The sequence below is a fragment of the Acomys russatus genome, chromosome 2, assembly GCF_903995435.1.
Source record: "Acomys russatus chromosome 2, mAcoRus1.1, whole genome shotgun sequence".
NCBI lineage: Eukaryota > Metazoa > Chordata > Mammalia > Rodentia > Muridae > Acomys > Acomys russatus.
This window is the reverse complement of record NC_067138.1, coordinates 81,090,224-81,106,339: the sequence shown is the minus strand read 5'-3', so window position 1 is coordinate 81,106,339 and position 16,116 is coordinate 81,090,224. Positions and strand designations below refer to the sequence as shown.

At 36.5% G+C, this 16,116-nt stretch overlaps 1 protein-coding gene across 1 annotated transcript in view; it reads right to left on the bottom strand.

Moving 5' to 3' along the window:
• Frmd3 (FERM domain containing 3) overlaps window positions 1-16,116 on the bottom strand; it is a 199,413-nt gene that overhangs the window by 43,648 nt on the left and 139,649 nt on the right. Inside the window, exons 7-9 of the mRNA XM_051163409.1 lie at window positions 11,627-11,714; window positions 6,599-6,687; window positions 965-1,028 (exon numbers count right to left, since the gene is read on the bottom strand). Coding sequence (XP_051019366.1) covers window positions 965-1,028; window positions 6,599-6,687; window positions 11,627-11,714 — 241 coding nt within the window. The remainder of the gene's footprint in view (window positions 1-964; window positions 1,029-6,598; window positions 6,688-11,626; window positions 11,715-16,116) is intronic.

The window sequence follows — 16,116 nt, the reverse complement described above, 5'->3', positions numbered from 1 at the left end:
TTTTCTATTCTTATATGTAAATGTCAGGCCGTTTAGGCATGTGGGCGTATTTGCATTCCATTCCTGTCTGGAGGCAAGTGGTTGATGTTGTATATTATCCTTTACCACCCGAACTTACTTTCTTTTGCTGACCCTGGAGTGCACCATTTCAAGTAGAGTGGCAGGCCAGCAAGCTCTAGAGACAGCTCTCCTTCACCTATAACTGGGGGCAAGGGTTTTATTTGGGTGCTGGGTATGCAAACTAAAATAATCATAGTTGCACAGTAAGTACTTTACCCACTGAGCCTTCTCTCCAGCAACCCCTGCGATATTACCACATTTATTAAAGTTGAAATGGAATGGCCTTTTCCACACTCGTCAGATATTACTAATCTATTTAAATGCACAAAACTGGTTGATTCATGAACCTTACCAATACTTTAGGTAGCGCCTATCTCTCTACCAATTCCTGATGAATCTAAAAATTGCTTGCTACACTGGAAGAACATTTGAGTTGATATCAAAGGTAAAGAAAATCAGTAAACTTCAGATTTAGCTTTCAGGCTCAATATTTTGGTAACAGCCTTCCTCCAAGTCCATTTCCTGGCAATCCCACAAGCTATATCTGGTCACTGTTTAAAACTATTTGAGAAAAACCACTTGGAAATATATACTATGGCCATAACATGTTATCTAATGTTGACTAATATATAGTTTTATAAGTATTTTTCTTTTGTTTCATTTATCTGTAATTTAAAGAAAGATTTATAGAGAGTCTATGTTTTATATTTAATGAATATCTGTCTTTGACATAGGTCTATAGACTTAACATTGCTCCCTTACTTTACTTTTAACTGTGGATTACTATTAACCTGTCTAGCACTAAAATATTTTCCACTCACTTTGGGGGCAACCATACTAAAAGCTCTTTTACTCTTGGATCTCTCTTATATACACACAAGTAATTATAAAATCAGCATCTGACCTCTTTCTGTGTCCCAATCACATAAAATGTCTTCCCTTCAAACTTCAATTTGCAGACATCTGACCTAAGAAAAGAGAGTCTCTGGGTGAAAAGGATAAACAAAACAAAACAAAACAAAACTATAGATAAACAAGATATCTGGCTTTCTGATATAAATCTATCTGACTCAGAAATGCTAAGGAAACTACAATGAATCAAAGTATTTTCTTATCATTAGTGATGGTCTATTGAGAATGGAGGTATCTAAATTATGTAGCAATTTTCTTCCCAAGAGTTGATATACTGCAAGCTCAGAAATGTTACATTTTTATATACTTAGGATAATCTTTTATTTAAGAGGTTCTGAATTATTTATAAACATTAGCAAATGAAACATCAATTGGTGAGTCCACTTTGCAAAACAGAAAGAATGTTAGTAGTATATGGATTCAATGTATCTAATTTTTTTCCATTCTTCATCCACCTCTAGGGAGAACATATACCACATTGCAAAATTTCAAGAGAATCATTCTTGTCCACATTGAAATTCTCAAAGAAATTTATGGTCAAAAGACAACTTCAATTTTTATGTCAAAGGATCACTTGATGTTAACCTATTTTTTAATGCAGATCCATGGTTATTTCCTTGATGAGTGAAGAGAAGAGTTTAAAATTTTTCTTTCATTTAGTTTCTAGGATAGTTCTATTACATGTGTATTTTTTCCATAAGAAAAGAAATGGTGATGCATTATTCATCTGTTTCGATTTAGGCATAGAATTTGTGAAATGGTAATACAGCTGGATTTTAAAAAACACACAACTATGATTTACATGAGAAGAAAATTTGGTTTAGCAAGAGATGCATGGTTATAACAAATAAATATGTTTAAGAAGAAGCCAGGAAGTATGGAATCCACATGAACACAGTACCAGTAACATAGGCAACCTGAAGAAATGAAAACAGAAACAAATACTCTGAAAACTATTCACCTCCATGTTTCAAATGACCCCTCCACAAAAAGAGGTTTAATGGAAAAGACATGAAATCCATCTGTATTTAGGTGAAGTAGCTTCTACTCAAACCATTCCAGGTCTCAAGTAATTTTGGAACCTGAGTATAAAATATCCTGCAAGACTTTTGCAGTCCTGGGATAGAATGAGGGCAGTCTTCAAGTTACCCATGCTTCCCAAACTAAGTTTGAATATCTATGGTAGCTACCCTGGAATTGACTGAAGTAAACACATTGGAGCTTCCTTGTCAGATGCTGAAAATCTAGAGAAGAAAACCAAATAGCAACATCATATAACAATTTACAGTTATCGAAATTACACCAGATTTCCAAAACACTCTTACAAACATTGCATTGTTTTTCCTCCAAGTCCTTCACCCTTTCAAAGACAGACATATGTAACAATACCCATTTTATGGACGAATACACAGAGAATCAAAGACTTTATGAGTGAGTTCTGAGATTCTTAACTGTGGAAGAAAAGGAAAAATGGTACAAAAGAGGATTGAAATTCAGACTGTAAAAATCAGTGATACAGTAGAAACATGTTATATAAAAGTTGGAGGTCTTCATAGATGAACCTAGCACTTAAAAAGGGCAGAATATATAAAAATAGGTAGGTGCTAATCTAGGATTATTGGGCTATTTTGTTTTTTTTGTTCCATATACATTTGAGAATTTTTCTACTTATCTGAAGAATGAGATGAGAATGTTGACTGGGATTGCATTGTACCAGGAAATTGTTTTTGGTAGGAAGGTCTTTTTCACAATGTTAATTCTATCAAGCCATAAGCAAGGGAGGTTTTCAAATTCTAAAATCTTCCACATTCTCTTTCTTCACAGAGTTAAAGTTTTCATTGTACTGGGTTTTCACCTCCTTGGTTAGGTATTTTCTAAATATTTTATGTTATTTGAGAAATTGGGAATTGGAGCGTGTCCATGAGCTCTTCCTCAATACGCTTGTTACTGATGTATACAAAGACCAGTGAATTTTGTAAGGCGATTATGTATCCTAACCTAACACTTTGCTGAAATTATTGATAGGTTTTACAATTTTACTGTTGGAATTTTGGCATCTCTTGGGTATATAATTATATAATATTCAATTGTGGATAATTTGACTGTTTTCCTAGTTTTTTCCGCTTAACTTCTCTTCTCTTGCCTTATTGCTCCAGCTAATGCTTCAATCACCTTATTAATAAGGCATAGAGAGTAAGGTCAATTCTCTTAAATTTCTGATTTTAATGGGACTGATTCAAGATTTTCTTCATTTAAGATGATATTGCCTGTGGGTTTGTCATACATAACTTTATTATGTTGTAATATCTTTTCTACATTCTGTACACACCTTTTCTAGGTCTTTTATTATGATGGAATATTGAATTCATTAAAGGCATTTTATTTTCTGCTTCTATTGAGAAGATCACGTGGGTTTTGTATTTTCGTCAGTTTATATGGTTTATAACATTGATTTCTTACATATGTTGAGCTAGTATCACTGGGAGAAGACCATCATAAGATATGCTCACTTTGATACATGCCTATATTCAATTTGTTAGGATTTTATTGAGGGGATTTTGAATCTGTGTTTATCAAGGATATTGGCACACACACACACACACACACACACACACATACATACACACATAACACAGACATACAGAAACACACACACAGACACACTCACAAGAATGATCATGTATGTTTACCTGGTTTTGGTATTACAGTAATACTGGATTCATAAGAGGGTTTTGAAAGTTCCCTGTGTTTCTATTTTTTAAATATTTTAAGAATCATTAGGTGTAGATTTTTGAAAGTCTATTAAGTTCTGCTTTTTCTCTGCAGGTGATAAATGTATCTATCATGAAGTCACAAGCTAAATGGTAATTACCTGTTTTACTTTCAGTTCTATTAATGAGAAAAATACTCTGGCCGAAAGGAATTTAAGGGCAGAAAAATTTATTACAGGTTACAACTCCAGAACACAGTCCATCATTGAGGGAAGTTAAGGCAGGAACTCAAGGTAGGAACTTGAAGGCAGCCCAGCACTCTATTCCATACAGCAAGCACCAACCAGGAAATCTACTGATTAACCAACCAGTATAGCAGGAATCATAGCTTTTTTTTTTTTTTTTTTTTTTTTTTACAGTTTAAGACCATCTGCCTAGGATGGTGCTGTCCACAGTCAGCTAGCTCTTCCTATATTAATTAATAATCAAGACAATTTCCCACAGGAATGTCCACAGGCCAATCATATCTAGGATATTTCTCAATTTAGGCTCTCTTCCAGATAGTCTAGTCTGCTTTTCTATTGTTGTGACAACAAACAAACAAACAAATAAACTTGCAGGGGGGCAAAATGATTCATTTCATTTTACACTTATAAGTAACAGTTAAGAGAATTCAGTGTGGCAGGAACTCAAGGCAGGGACCTGGAGGTAGAAACTGAAGCAGAGACGACAGAGGAATGCTGCTTACTGGTTTTCTCACTTCCATTACTTAAACAATTCTGGCCCATCAATCAGAGGTGGCACCACTAAGAATAAGCTGGACCCTCCTACATTAATTAACAATCAAAGAAAATGCCCCCACAGACATGTTCATAGGTCAATTCGATTGAAATAATTCCTCAATTGAGATTTTTATTTTTCTGTGTATAACTAGAATTTTGGGGCAAGTGGATATAAACTAACTAGCAGAATCCACCCCCTTTTAACTTGGCAACAAACATAATTGTTAAAGAATAACTTTTCTTTACTTTGTGCCCAAGATCTCATGCTCACATGACAACATAAAACACAATATAAAACTTTTAACAAAAATAAATCCCCATGGTCTTTTAAAATTCCAATAGTTTAAAAATCAAAAAGTTTTCTTTAAAAATCCAGTAACTTTACCACTGCCTCCTATAAAATCCAAAATATGTCACATCTTATTTCTTAAAAAAAAAAAAAAAAAAAAAAAAAAAAAGTACCAGGGTACAGAAACAATCATATCAAATCTAAACCAAACTCCAATTATGATGAAAGTAGTGCAGTGTCCAATGTCTGGGACTCACTCATGATCTTTTGGGCTTCACAGGGCTTGATTAGCCCCTTCACTGCAGCTCTAAAAACAATACACATAGAGGCTCACCATGCTTTGCCCTACAGCTGCCATTACTCATGGTGGTCATCTGATGGTCACATTATCTCAACCCTAGTCACCTGCTTCTCTCCAAAGAACTCTGATCCTGCCAGAAGCTACCAATTCTCAGTTTTTTTTTTTTTTTTTTTTTTTTTTTTTTGCATGACCCCTTCAATCCTGAGGTTTTTACCGCAACTGAGGCTGCACCATTAGAAATGGTTGTTCCTGGATCGTCTTCATGGACCTTGAACCTGCCACATAGTGCCAAGCTTCAGCTGTTCTTCATGACATGTTTATGAAGCAGTACGATACGGGAGACTTTACATATTACCATGCTTGGCTTTCAGGCTGTGATGGAGTTTTGGCTTTCTCTGCACCACAGCTTCTGTGTGTGGATCCTGAGGAAATACTTCCCAGAAGATTTCACCTCAATGATGGTGGTCTTATTAATAACAGCTGATTTTTTTCTGTCCCAGATAAGCATTATTAATTGTTTCACTGAAACAAACAAGCTTTCCCTTCCACAGAGTCTTAATAAAAAGCATCACACAAACAGTCCTGATAAAATATTTTTCTTTCTGAAACTTCCCAAGGCAAACTGCCATTGTTTACATTGCTATCAGAATTATACTCTAATTTCCTACAAAAGAGTCTATTAAGCTCTCAATATTCAACCTATTTTGTGGCCCAAAGCTTCAAAAACCTCCAATAGTCTTCCCCCAAACCAACACATTCAGGTGTGTCACAGCAAAACTCTACTCCTGGTACAAAATTAAAAAATTGTATAGACTATGCTTTTCTTTGACACAGAAGCAGAAGCAGAGACCTTGGAGGAACACTGTTTGCTTGTGCCAATGGCTTGTTGTGCTACCTTACTTATGCAGCCAATGCCTGCCTACCTAGGGATGCTAAAAACCACAGTGGCTGTAGGCCATGTTAGATCAATTAGCTATCAAAAAATGACCCACAGTTATGCCTGTAGGTTAATGAAGTTTCTCTTGATAAAATTCAGGCTGGGCATGGTGTCACCTGCCTTTAATTCCAGCAATTGGGAGGCCGAGGCAGGTGAATTGCTGTGAGTTCAAGGTGAGCCTAGTTTACAGAGAGGTCCAGGACAGCCAGGGATACACAGAGGAACCCTGTCTTGAAAAGCCAAAGGGGGAAAAGAAAAACCCGGCGGTGGTAGCGCATGCCTTTGAACCCAGCACTTCAGATGCAGAGGCAGGTGGATCCCTGTGCATTCAAGGCCAGCCTGCCCTACAAAGTGAGAACAAAATTAAGTAGTTTATTGAAAAAATTCTTTTTTGTGAGTTTCTCTTCTAAAGTATGTCTAAGATTTGGGTCAAGTTCACAAAAGCTAAAAAATCACACTAAGTACTTTTAGGTTTTTGTCAAATTGACAGTTAAAGCTAACTAGACAAGTGCCTGACAATGCTAGAGAAAAAGATAACGATGAAGAGGAAGGGCGAGAAGGTTAAGAAAAAGGTAAGACATTTTTTTTTCCCAAAGATGTACTTACCATTTTCTCAAATGGATTCTTTTATTTCCCTGGAATACCACAAAACCTGCAGCAGTGAATCCTAAAAATGCTGTAGCACCTCTTGAATCCTGAAGAAATAAGAATAAGGAACTATTTGGATTGAAACATATACATGGTAATCAACATGCTCATTTTCCTTCATCTTGAGGTAATTCAAATCGAAGTCAACAACTACAGCCATAAGCTAATTGTTTAAGATATAATTTCCATAAACATGACTTCCAAACTCTGGGCAAAAATCTAGGGTTATGTATTATTTCTTTTCCATTAATAGACACCTTGTCCCAGCAGAAACCACATAAAAAAAATCCAGATTTCTTTCAAACACTTTAGCTTTTTAATTGCTTGTGCTCTAGATAATCTCTGTAATGTCAGTAAACTGTTCTTGGTTGTCATTAACTCTCTAATACAATGAAATCAACACTTTGAGCATTTTGCCCACTTGATTCAGCCACGTACAGAATTTATGGCAATATCAGTATATAAACCATCAGAGAAAGCCCACTTAGCTCACAACCAACTCTGAAACTACAAGCAACTCATGGATAATAAAAGGTAAAAAAATAACAGAAAAATCCAGTCAGTTCCCAGACCAGAAAATAAACGGAGGGAATTACATTTTTGGAAAGAATCTAAGCTACTAAATGAAATAAACATATTCATATAATCATTAGAGGTATCTGGGAAATACCATAAAAATTTTGTAGACAAAAGATGCACATGTCAATATAGAGAAATAGAACCATCATAGTATACCACTGTTGCCTGGCAGCCTATCCTCAATGCACACAGAGACTGAAGTTATAGGGTTTGGGTAAACTCTGGGCAAGCGGATATTTGTGAGGTTCCCCAGGTGCTTACAATGAACATACTGAGCTGAGTACTATAGATCTAGTAGTTGGCTAATAAGCTGGTTTGGTCTGGGGAAATGTCAATGACCAAAGAATAACCTCAAAACTCATTTTTAATATTGTGCTTGGCATAAGCTCTTAGTCTAGAATTAGTGCTATTTTCTGTTTGGTAAATAGTTAAAATGCAGGAAAGAAAATATTGATTTCATGAATAATTTATAGACAACCTGAATGCAATGCTACCTTATAAAATTGATAAAAGAAAAGTTATGTGTCTTGGGAGATAGCTAAATTTGCAAAGTACCAGATATCAAAAACTTACATTTAAAAATATCTGGACATAACAATGTATAGCTGTAATCCTACCCGTGATTTTGGAATGAGGAATGGTTATTTAAAATACCAGCCTTGCCAAATCAATAAGCTTCCAGTTCAGTGAGAGATTCTTTCTATCACTGAAATTAAGGTGCAGAGAGATTAATGAAAGACATTCAAGACTAGCCTTCAGCTTCCATATGTAAGCACATAGAAGTATACACTCACCCATATATATGTTTCATATGAGAGAGAGAGAGAGAGAGAGAGACAGAGGGAGAGAGAGAGAGAGAGAGAGAGAGAGAGAGAGAGAGAGAGGGGAGAGAGAGAGAGAGAGCGAGGAGAGCGAGAGAGAGAGAGAGAGAGAGAGAGAGGGAGAGAGAGAGAGAGAGAGAGGGAGAGGGAGAAGAGAGAGAGAGAGGAGAGAGGAGAGAGAGAGAGAGGAGGAGAAGAGAGGGAGGAGAGAGAGAGAGAGAGAGAGAGAGAGAGAGAGAGAGAGAGAGAGAGAGAGAGAGAGACAGACAGACAGACAGACAGACAGACAGACAAACAGACAGACAGAATGAATCTGTAGCTCTGAGACAGAGTACAGGTGATTCTGATAAATGTTATTTACTTTTCATCCTTGTGGAAAATGTTGCCAAATAATAGGAAAATACTTTGTTAATATAACTTAAATTGTTTCTTTCCTTTCCTCTTCACCTTTCTCTATTTTTAAGACTAAATAAAAAATTAACATGATTTTATTTTATGTAGCTGTAACATGTTACATTAACTTTTTGACTAAGAATGTCCGAGTCCAAAAACATATAGCCTATTGCTTTGTCATTGGTTACCCTGCAGAGGAGGAAGGTAATACCTTATTTCTGAAGACACTATGCACTTCAGAAACAGTGCCCAAAGACCTCTGAGCTGGAATTGAGCTGAAAGCCATAGAATCAGAAGGTTCCATGTAAGCTTCCGAGGAAGTGAGGCAACCAATAGTTCTACCCAGGTATAAAGTCTATGAACCACATTAATGATCATCATGGCATGACAACCCTAAGGGTGCAGTAGTAGCATGCATACCTTGGCAATAACAAACAGCTTTCTAATTGGACTAAAGCTCTGTACAAGAAGAGGGAGACTATGCCTCATACTAGAATCTGAACTAACAACTGGGTACTAGTGAAGTCATGGTTACTGCAGGAGAGTTGCCGACCATCAATTTACTAAAGCAGCATAACCCCTAACAACAATCTGTAAAAATCTGTCCGTATACCCATAGATAAGTGTATCTTTTACCCATCATCAAGGAAATTTCTATTTGCAATAGATGGAGACCATTACAGAAGAACACAACCAATCAAGATGCAGAGTTGTAGAGCTTAGTCCCAATGGGTATATCTATAAAATATTCCTCTACCTGAGGCAGGGATGAGGGTGGGGTATTTTAAGAAACAGAGTATCAGGGAATTTGCTGTGACATTATGTCTCCTAGTAATATCAGAAGCTACATTCATAAAGTCTTACCAATATGACTGTCCAAATGTGAGTGGAACAAAGTATGACACAAAAACCATGCCAAACTGGTCCTAGAAAATTACTTGACCCTACACAACTGAGAAAACTGGGACCAAGAGAAGTGGTATTCTCCAGGAAAGAACACATAATTTGGTGGTCAAGACATTACATAGAATAAATAAGTTATACATATATGTATAGGTATATTAGAAATATATATGTATATATACACACACGTATATGTGTCAGAACAATTATTAAAAAATAGAGACCATAAATTTGGAGAAAAGGAGGTGGGAAGGGACATATCAAGGAGTGGAGGAAAGAAAGGGAAGAGAAATATAAATTAGAATCTAAAAGAAAGAAAGAAAGCTAAAAGAACAGTTTTCCTTGTGTTCCATAGGTTTCAGCTATATTTTTATTTTCATATAATTTAAAATGTTTTAACTTTCTTTTTTTTGTTGTTGTTTTTTTTTCCTTTGTTTTTTTGAGACAGGGTCTCTATGTTTTAGCTTTGGCTGTTGTGGTCTCTCTTCATAGACCAGGCTGGCCTCAAACTCACAGTAATCCTCCTGCCTCTGCCTCCAGAGTGCTAGGATTAAAAGCATGTGCCACCATGCCCGGCCAACTTTCATTCTTTATGCACTTTTCATTCAGTATTAAGACTTGCCTTTTGCCTTAATATGTGGTCAGTTTTGCTCAATTTCCATTAGCTATTGAAAAGAAAAATTTTTTTAGTGCTTTTTTCCCCCCCAGTGTTAGGTTGGAATGGTCTATAGATGTCTGTTAGGACCATTTGATTTATAATGGTATTTTACAACAGCATTTCTGTGCTTTGCTTTTGTCTAGATTATCTGACTATTGAAGAGAGAAGGCAATCAAAGTCATTCTCTATTATTGTGTTAGAGTCAATATGTGAAATTAGCTATAGTAGTGTTCCTTTTATGAACATTTTGTGTACATAAATGTTTAGAATTGTAACATCCTCTTGATGGATTTTTTTCTTTAATGCATATGTAGTGTTCTGCTCTATCTCTTCTGATTAGATTTGGTTTGATAAAATATTTAAGACTAATTCTTGGTTCCAAATGCTTGGAATACCCTCTAATCTAATCTGTTAGTCTGTGTCTGTTTGTTGGGGGAACTGAGACCATTAATACTGACAGTTACTAATTAGAATTTTTATTAATTCCTGCTATTTTGTTCTTGTGCTCTAAGTTTTTTCTCATCGTTTGGTTGACTTCTGGGATTGTTTATTATTTGTGTCATCTTTGGTGTATTCAATACCTTCAACTGAACTTTTCCTTCTAGTGTCTTACTGAAGAGCTGGACTGGTAGATAGAAATTGCTTAAATTTGTTTTTATCATGGAATGTTGTAGTTGACACTTTTGCTGGGTATAGTAGTATTTGCTGTTGTGTTATCTGTGATTTCCCAAAGTTTGTAGAACATCACTTCTGGCTTTCAGAATCTCCAGTGAAATGTCACATGTTATTATAATAGGCCTGCCTTTAAATGTCACTTGGTCTCTTATTCTTTGCAGATTCTAACATCCCTTTTTTCTGTATTTTTGTGTTTAGATTATTATTTGTCATTGGGAATATATTTTCTTACATTGGATGGGTAGTGTATTCTGTGTTTTCTGTTTTCCAATCAGGATCCTAGCCAGTGCAGTGGCTCTGGGTCTGTGTTAAAAAATGTTTTGTGAGTTGGTAGGTATCACAAACAAATATCGATGGACTGAAATGAAAGGGTAAAGGGTGCAGGAATGAACTAAGAGTACCCTGGGTTTGCACCAAGATCGCAGACAGTGAAGGTGGGATAGGAGAAGGTACTCCTGTGTGCAGGCTGATGAAGTCTTAAGAGTCAACCTGTAGAGTGTGGAATGGAAGACAGGAATTACAACACAGTTTTCTTACCTGACTCTTAGCCTGACCTAACCACTGTGGTCTATGGTGCAGAGTGATACCATGGGTAAGTGAGCACAAAAAAGAATGGAGATGAGCTTGAAAGAGAAGCTATAAAGGGTGGCTACAAGGCTGCATTTTTGTTGGTAAAGGCCTAGAACGTAAGCTTGTTTGAATAGTCTCACTTTCTGAGGGAAATCATCCATTAGATGTCTAAATCTGTGCATAGTAATTGTGGAAAATGTGACTACTCTAATACAATTAGTGAACATTTTTCAGCCTCTGGCACAGAGCCTAATCATGTCCACAACATGTGACCTTAGCCTACTTCTTATTTTGTTATGGCTGTAAAAATCCCTTAAGGGTATTCTTCCAGGCCTACACGGAAAATTTTGTTTGCTTACATGGTGACCCATTGTTTGAGGCAGTTACCTTGCATGGGTGAGGATCCACCCCATAAGTTTCTAGTGTATGAGCTTTCAGGAGTAAGTTGAATTCAGCAATTGCAGGGCTCTGACCTCTAAAATGACACAAAGAACACAAAAATACAATCAATAGAAAAAAGCAGTCCCTTTAATCAATCAAATATTATTTTCTAAGTTAAATATAGAGTAAAGCTCCTTACATGAATAGTACTGGGTACAACCATCAGTATTTCTCACCATGAAGAACCATTCACGAATATCACATTTTGTAGTTAACTGTATAAAAAATATACTGTTGCATATTCTCCGCACTCCAATGAATGTACACCTAACTAATGTTGTCAAGTTACCAGTAAGGATGTCCCCACAAAGCAAATGTTAATACAAAACAAAATTCTGAATCACTTCTTTGCTACATATTTTTAAAGCTCATTCAAGATGAATGATATTTCTTGCCATACCAGAAATTATGTAGCCTTTTCCATCTGTCAATCAAGAATCCTACACAAAACCTTCTGGGATACACACACACACACACACACACACACACACACACACACACACACACACACAATTTCTACAACAAGCCCCGAATCATCAGAAGAAATCTCAAATAATAGTTCTGGAGTTTTCCTCTACGCTGGTGAACAAACTACAAGGAAAGGGGGTTAGCAAGTACAGATTCAGGAAGGACTGATTGACTTGGATACTGACATGTAATATTCCAATGATCCAGCTTTGCTTAACAGAAATATTTCACATGTACCACAGAGAACCCAAACCATCCCCCAGAGAAGAAGAGTATGCTATGGAAAACAGAAAGCCATTTTATATTTTAATTAAAAAATCATACTGCGCCGTTAAATCTAACATCACCCAAGGCTCTCCACAGAGATGATTGCCACTCTCAATCCCTTTGAAATACTAAAGAACTCATAATTACTTTAAATTTAAATGATGTCCCACATGCTTTCTCCTTGAAACATTTCAGATTCTTCCTTTGCCCCTTTGCTTCAGTGTGTCTAGAGAGCAGCCTCATCATTGTCCAGGATGTGTAGGCTCTTCAGTTCCACCTCTCTTTGATCTCTCTGTGTGGCTCACTGTCTTTGTCTCTCTAAAATACACACTCCCACTTGCATTAGGATAAAGTTGATGAAGCTGTGTTATCCATAATGTTACTAAATGGAAACAGACTTCAGTGCAAAACTTCAGCCTTAGTAATTTGGACAGAATTCATGGGGCACGAAGGTCAAAGCCAATGTGTCCCTTTGCCTCCTAAAGTGTCAGGACAGTGACTCTGGGATCTTACTTTTATCTTAGTTGAAAGGCTCTCACTGACCAGAGACTAGTTAGAACTCTTCTGCTGTAGAAAGATGGCCACTTTCATGATGACAACACTGTCAGTGTATTTTTATTTTATTTTTACTTTAAAATGTTTATTTATTTTATGTGTGTGGATGTTTTTCTTGGACGCTGTCTGTGTAGCACATGCATATGCCTCATACTGGGGAAGGCCAGAAGTAGCTACTAGATACCATGGGACTGATAGTTATGAGTTGCCACATGGGTGCTGAAAATTGACCTGGGTCCTTTGGAAGAGTCATAAATGTTCTTACCCACAACCGGGCCATCTCTCCAGTCCCTCAAAAACATATTTAAAGCCATACACACTTCTTTTGTAAAATGTCAGTTGTCCTTAAAGTCCATCGTTCTTTTCTAGTCCACACAACAAATGTTACAGTTTACTTCCTCCTTTAGCATTTCATGTGCTATATGCTTGCTTCTTAGAATGGTAAACTGAGAGACGGGCTCTTTGAGAGATGTGAACAAGTGCCAATGTCAGTAAGAATGTTGCCCTCAAAAAGATGATTACAGTTCTCATGCCATGGCAGTTAAGTTATGTGAGAGATCTGTGTTATAAATAGAGCAATACAAGGGCTGGGGTGATGGCTCAGTGTATAAAGTGCTTATTGTTTAAGAATGAGGACTTGAGGTTGAAATGACAGACACAGTAGTTTGCACCAATTGCAATGGGGAACTTGGAAAAAGCAGAATCTCTTGAAAATGTCACAGAGCAGCTAGCATGGTATACATAGCTGTGAAAATGAGCACTCTATCTCAAATAATGTGGAGAGCAAGTAGAGACATCTGATGTTGTATCTGCATTACTCTGTGCCACTCTGAAAGCATGCACCTGTATACACACATACACACACACACACATGTATGCACACATGCTTGTGTGTGTGTGTGTGTGTGTGTGTATGAGAGAGAGAGAGAGAGAGAGAGAGAGAGAGAGAGAGAGAGAGAGAGAGAGAGAGAGAGAGAGAGAGAGAGAAAAGCTCAGGCCCTGTAAGGCTTGCCTCTTGCTGTGTTGTTTTGCACTCCCACACAAACACTTACCACATTGCCATCTGTAATGCTACAATACAGCCAGAGCTAAACAGATAATCATGCCATGCTCTTGAATCTATAACAGTGGAGAATTAAATGGATCTATTTCTAAATATAGAACCCAGCCTCTAGTGTTTTGAAATAACAATGAGAAAGGAAGTAGTCTAAAATGGAAGGTGACTAACTTTCCCTTTCTTACATGGTATTTTTGTAACTATGTCTTCATCTTTTCTATGTCTCATGGATATCTAATTTCTTTCTTTTTTTTACAGTTAAAAATTTTATTTTATTTCTTTTTAATTAATTTATTCATATTACATCTCAATTGTTATCCCATTCCTTGGATCCTCCCGTTCCTCCTTCCCTCCTGCTTTCACCCTTTTCCCCTTTCTATGCCTTGATGGGGATATCTAATTTCTAACCACCAAACTTAATACCAGAAGACAAAAGAGTTCCAGGGTTGCTCAACCCCAGAAGATTTACAATTAAGTTCATGGATCTCTGCTAATTGAAGGGAACTCTGTAAGGTATGAGAAGACAAGTCACAGCATGGGAGAAAATATCAGCAATGTGGACACACAAAACAGTATTAGTATCTAGAATAATTTTAAAACTTATAATAATCAGCAAACAGCATAAATATACAGATAACCAAGAAAAAATGGACAAAAGTCTTAACAGACATTAAACAAGTAGGCAGTATAACAGTCAACAACTATATAAAAATATGTTCAACATCTTTACAATAAACAAAACAACTTACAAGTATAAAACCCATTAGCATATCTGGGTATGCTAAAACTAAAATGACTGGGCTGGAGAGATGGCTCAGCAATAGGGAACATTAGCTTTTTCCCAGGGAACCTGGGTTCAATTCCCAGCACCCACATGGCAGATCACACTTGTCTGTAACTTTCAGTTCCAACTGAAATCCTCACAAAGACATACACACAGGCAAAACCACTGATGCACATAAAGTAATAAATAAATAAATCTTTAAAAATCTAAAATGACTAACAAAAACTAGCATCAGTTAGGGTGTACAACAAAAACAAATTTCATATACTGATGATGAAAGCAAGTTGGTATAAGAAATATGAAAAAAATTCTGGCATGCTTTGCTAAAATTTACTGGGTTTATGATAAATTATAGCAATTCTATTCATAATTATGCACTCAACACAATCATACATGTTATTCTAAGAAATAGAGAAAAGTTTTATGTAGTGGTATTTGTAATAGAAAAGTAGAGAAAGCAATGTTAATGTTTGTCTATTCAGAGTAGACATAAGATGTAATACTGTACAGCCATAAAAATAAATAAATCAAAAGCAGCAATACACAGAAAATGGGTTAAAATCACAAGCATAAAGAACCTAAACATACCAATAAGTACTGAATGCCTGTTTCTATAGGGTTAAAAAGACAGAAAACTGAAGCTAAAAGTAGAGTATTAAAGTTCATATGTATCATAGTATCAGGTCTTAAATTTAAATCTAATATATTTTAACTTGGGTTTTATATAGTTATCTTGGCTAGTTTTATGTCAACTTCACACAAGCTAGTGTCATTAGAGAGGATATCTCAATTGGGAAAGCGACTCCATAAGATTGGGCTGTGAATAAGTTTGTGGGGGGTATTCTCTTAATCAATGCTTAATGTGGGAAGGACCAGCCCATTGTGGGTGAGGCTGGGCTGGTGGTCCTGTGTTCTATAACAAAACAGACTGACCAAGTAACAGGAGCTAGGCAGTAAGCAGCACTCCTCCACAGCCTCTGTATCAGCTCCTGCGCTTAGGTGCTGCTTTGTTTGAGTTTCTGTCCTGGCTTCCATTAATGATGAACAGTGATGACGAAGCGTAAGCAAAATAAACTCCTTTCCGCCAACTTGCTCTTAATCATGGTGTTTCATCATAGCAGCTGTGCCCCTAACTAGGACGATAGTGAAATATGTGGATCTACTTTTATTCTTTTTCATGATAATAACTGCTTTTCCAAACACTGGTTGATAAGATAATCCTTTCTTTCTACCATCTGTTGTTGGCCCTTTACTGTGTATCATTGGCTATAAGTGCATCACATAATTTTTGGGCTTTCTGTTCTG